The 4,818-nt window shown below is 47.1% G+C and overlaps 1 protein-coding gene across 1 annotated transcript in view; it reads right to left on the bottom strand.

The window, feature by feature from the left end:
* Positions 1-1,968: 1,968 nt before the first annotated feature.
* LOC138164956 (NADH-cytochrome b5 reductase-like) overlaps positions 1,969-4,818 on the bottom strand; it is a 40,970-nt gene continuing 38,120 nt past the window's right edge. Inside the window, exon 7 of the mRNA XM_069092951.1 lies at positions 1,969-2,870. Coding sequence (XP_068949052.1) covers positions 2,865-2,870 — 6 coding nt within the window. The 3' untranslated portion in view covers positions 1,969-2,864. The remainder of the gene's footprint in view (positions 2,871-4,818) is intronic.

Below are 4,818 nucleotides of genomic sequence, written 5' to 3'. Positions count from 1 at the left end.
TCTGGGGAGGTCTCCTCTGGTATGCTGGGTTCCTCAGAAAGGGCTTTAGGCTCTGCCAGATAACAGGAGGCCAACTGGAGGGTGTTCAACAAAGAGTAGCATGGAAGATTAAAAGGCCAAAGGATTAATTTTCACCCTGGCCCCAATTGGCAGGATTAAACAGGCACAGCTTGGCAGCAGGGTAAATGAAGAGAGCTGGGACTGTCATTGGCTAAGTGGATACCGTCAGCACTGAGCCAGGAGAGGGAGCCTGGGGTACAGGGAGAGGGTAAGAAGGGATATTGGTAAGAGCAAAGATTTAGACCTGGGAGTTGCCTAGTTTACAGACAAGAAAACTGAGGTCCAGACAGGGCAAGTAATTTCAAGCCATAAGATTATAGATTTAGGGGCCTATTTCCTTATTTTATGCTTGAAGAAACTGAGGTCTAGATATGAGAAGTGCACTCCCATAAGGAGTTCATAAGGATCTAGGTTTAGATCTGGGAAGGACCTAATGGGTCTTCTAGTCCAGCCTCCTTGGTTTTAGATGAGGGAACTGAGGCCCAGAGAATTCAATGGCTTGCCAGAGGTCACATAGGCAATAAGTGGGAGTGCTGAGATTCAAACAGATCCTCTGATCCATTGAATTTTGGAACATATGGGTGAAGGTGTGATGGCCACTTGGTGGGTAGAGAATGGAACCTGGAATGTGGAAGATGGATTGAATTCCTCAGTGAGATCTGAATTAAAATCCTACCTCACACTAGCTGTGTTACCTTGGGCAAATCACTTAACCTCAGCCTCCCCCCCCCTCCATTCTTCCTTCTTTCTAGGTTATGAAAGCTCCCAACTTACCCCCTTGGAAGCCTGCCATTGGTTCAGAGGCAGTAGTGACAGGTGACATTGAAGGATACAAGTCCAGAAATTGTTGTTTTTTTTTTTAAGCAATTGGGGTTAAGTAACTTGCTCAAGGTTACACGGCCAGTTATTTCTGGGTGTGGTGCTGAGTATCTGAGCCCGGATTTGATCCAGGTCATCCTGACACTGGAGCCGGTGCTCTTACTTGCTGAGCCACCTGGCCGCCCCTAAGCAATTGGGGTTAAGTAACTTGCTCAAGGTTACACGGCCAGGTGTTTCTAGGTGGGTGCTAAGTATCTGAGCCCAGGATTCGATCTCCAGGTCTTCTCAACACTGGAGCCGGTACTCTTACTCGCTGTGCTACCTGGCCGCCCCCCAGAAATTGTTTTTATTGATAAAGGTTTATGATCAAAATAATCTGGAAACCAATGTGCTAGAGCACTGGTTATTTCTCTCTCTTGGGCCATTTTGCACAGGCGTGTATTGTTGTGCCCAAACCCAAATCACTCGCCACCTGATTTGGAGCCCACCATTAAGCCCCTACATATTTGTCTTTGTCTCTATCCTACTCCCTGTAGTAGCTTGAAACAGCTTAAGGCATAGTCTTGGGTATTGCCCAAGGCATAGTCCCCTAACCCCCTACTTCCTGAATTAGCATTCTGTATATTATCACTATGTACAAAGTTCAGTCCTGGGGTTATGGTACAAGTTTATCTTAAGAAGAGACCACCCTGTGTTCTGAACATGACCCTAGCCTGTCCCCATTACCCAGTGTCCCTCCACCCTGTACTCAGAACATGACCCCTAGCCTGTACATCACCCTGTACCCTCCACCCTATTCTTGAGGGACCCCTTTCCAGGAAAAGTTGTACCCTTGTACCCTTTTCCCAAATTATCCCCGAGCTATAGATCTAACCAATGGCAATTCTTGGCTTCTGTGCATCATTGCTTATGCTAGTTCCCCTCCCCACTTGTGGTTTGGGTGGTTTTAGCCTTTATAAGCACTGTATGCACCCCAATTTGGGGCTGCCTGATTTGAGTGTATACTCCAGGTAGTCGCGCACTTGATCAATAAATCCACACCTTGAACCCAGGTCTCAGCTCTCTCTTATTCTCTGCACAACAGTATTTCTCGATTTGCACAGTCATTATTTGCCACTTTGGACCCTCTACAAGACTGGGAGTTCCTTAAAGGAAGGGATTGTTTTTTATTTTATCTTTGTGTCCCCCAAATCATAGGACAGGACCTGAATTCATCAGGGACTTAATAAACCATTTGTTGGAATCAATTACATTTCATCCAATAGGCTGTTTTTGTTAAGCACCTACTATGTGTGGGCATTGTCCTGGTAATAGTCCTTGCCTTCAGCAACTTCTGTTCTGTGGGTGTGAGGAGGAAATGAGGGAATTACACACACAGATAAAGAAATGCAAGGTGCATACAATGTATTGGAGGGTTAGAATCTGCCAGCTGTGAGAATCACCAAGGACCTTGCATGGAAGGTGACATTTGAGTTGAGACTTGGGCAGTTAGAGAGAGGATTCCATTGTTGACAGGCATCCTGTGCTGATGGGACAGATGGAGCGGCAGGAATGGGGGACAACAGGGAGGCCATTTTTGAGGATGGAGAGTACAGAGGGTGGCAGAGAGAAGCTTCAGGAAACTGGCCTGAAACCAGATCATGAGGGCTTTGGAAACTAAATAGAGGACTTTGTATCTGAGAGGCAGAAGGCAGTTATTTGCTGTCATTCAGTCATGTCCAACTCTTTGTGACGCCATTTGGAGTTTTCTTGGTGAAGATACTGAAGTGGTTTCTCAGTTCCTTCTCCAGCTCATTTTACAGATGAGAAAACTGAGGCAAACAGGGTTAAGTGACTTGCCCAGGGTCACCCAGCTGGGAAGTGTCTGAGGCTGGATTTGAATTCGGATCCTCCTGACTACAGGCCCAGTGCTTTGTGCACTATGGTGCCACCCAGGGAGTTAGGAGAGTTGCTCTGGTAAGGAAGAGAACCCTTCAGGTGCGTGGTCAGACCTGTTTGGGATAAAAAAAAAAAACATTCAAAATTTAATCAAGAACATGGAGGTTTCTCAGGATAAGAACAGGAAGTTTTATTGTCTTCCCCTGGGAGAAGAGGGCGATCTTCCCCATGTCTGATCATGAAGAGGAGGCGTGTTGCAAAAGACAGAACAAAAATTTATACCCTAACAAAGTCAAACCCCCTCCCCCCAGCTGTCCCTTCTCCCATTGGCTAAGAGGCAGCCTCAAGTCTCCACTCGAAAATCTTCCCCAATGGCAAACAACAAGGAAACCCACCCCTATCACCCTCAGTGGCTGGGAGGCGGGCTTACAAAGAATAGGAAATGTGGAATGGTCAATTCAGATGTACCTGTCCTTATGTGACAAATGCCGAAGTGAAGAAGGGAGGGACTACAGTGGCCAGCAAGGCTGCAGGTCCCAAAACCCTAAAGGCCTAATGCTGATAAGGGCGTGGCCAACAAGGCTGGAGGTCAAAAGGCTCCTGAAAGAGCTTGCTGCTGATTGACAGCAGAAGCGAAGGGGGGAAGAGGGAAGTCAGCCATCCTGAGAAGTTTTCACTCCCCACAGAGACCTGTGCTCAGGCACCACTCCCTACCACCAGTGCTCTAACACAGTAGGTACTCAGCAAATGCCTTCTGCTCCAATGAATTCCCAACATTGCTCACATCCTTCCCCCCAACCCTACCTGAATGTTGCTCATTCTTTGGTTTTTGTTTTTTGGAGGGGGGAAGGCAGGGCAATTGGGGTTAAGTGACTTGCCCAAGGTCACACAGCTAGTAAGTGTTAAGTGTCTGAGGTCAAATTTGAACTCAGGTCCTCTTGACTCCAGGGCCAGTGCTCTATTCACTGTGCTACCTCGCTGCCCCTTGCTCATTCTTTGGAAGTCAGGCAGTTTCACCTCCTCAGAGATGGATGGCCTGGAGGGTCCTTCCTGCCCCGGCCCAAAGCCTTCTCAGACTACTTCAGCCAATAGCAGTTATTCATTCGTATTCAACCAGCATTTATTAAGTGCCTACCGTGTGCCAGGCACTGAAAATACAAAGTTTTTTTTTAAATGGGAAATAGTTTCTGCCCTCAAGAAAGAAAAATAATTTGTCTGAATAGCCATAGTCTTCAGAGAATGTTACGGTTGGGAAAGAATTTAGGACATAGAATATTAGAACATAGACTGTTAAGAGGGACCTTAGGACATGGAACATCAGAACTGGGAAGGACCTTAGAACAATCAGTCAATAAACATTTATTAAATGCCTACTATGTGCAGGCACTGTGCTAAGCCTTGGGGATGCAAAGAAAGGAAAAAACTGGCCCCTGCTCTCGGGGATTCACAGTCTAATGAGGGAGACAATGAGCAAAAAACAGCATGTCAGGCCTAGAACGTGGAACGCAGAAGGTTAGAGGTGGGAGGGAGCCTAGCACACAGGCCTAGAACTTGGAACGTAGAAGGTTAGAGGTGGGAGGGAGCTTAGCACACAGGATGATAGAATTACAAGGAACCTTAGAATATAGCAGTCAGGCCTAGAACGTGGAACGCAGAAGGTTAGAGGTGGGAGGGAGCTCAGCACACAGGCCTAGAACTTGGAACATAGAAGGTTAGAGGTGGGAGGGAGCTCAGCACACAGGACGATAGAATTACAAGGAACCTTAGAACATAGCACGTCAGGTCTAGAACGTGGAACGCAGAAGGTTAGAGGTGGGAGGGAGCTCAGCACACAGGACGATAGAATTACAAGGAACCTTAGAATATAGCACGTCAGGCCTAGAACGTGGAACGCAGAAGGTTAGAGGTGGGAGGGAGCTCAGCACACAGGACGATAGAATTACAAGGAACCTTAGAACATAGCACGTCAGGCCTAGAACGTGGAACGTAGAAGGTTAGAGGTGGGAGGGAGCTCAGCACACAGGACGATAGAATTACAAGGAACCTTAGAACATAGCACGT

The sequence above is a fragment of the Petaurus breviceps genome, unplaced genomic scaffold, assembly GCF_028583685.1.
Source record: "Petaurus breviceps papuanus isolate PSGF00001 unplaced genomic scaffold, PetGlider_PUasm1.0 207, whole genome shotgun sequence".
Classification (NCBI taxonomy): domain Eukaryota; kingdom Metazoa; phylum Chordata; class Mammalia; order Diprotodontia; family Petauridae; genus Petaurus; species Petaurus breviceps.
The sequence above is the reverse complement of the archived record's forward strand: the minus strand, read 5'-3'. Positions and strand labels throughout refer to the sequence as shown.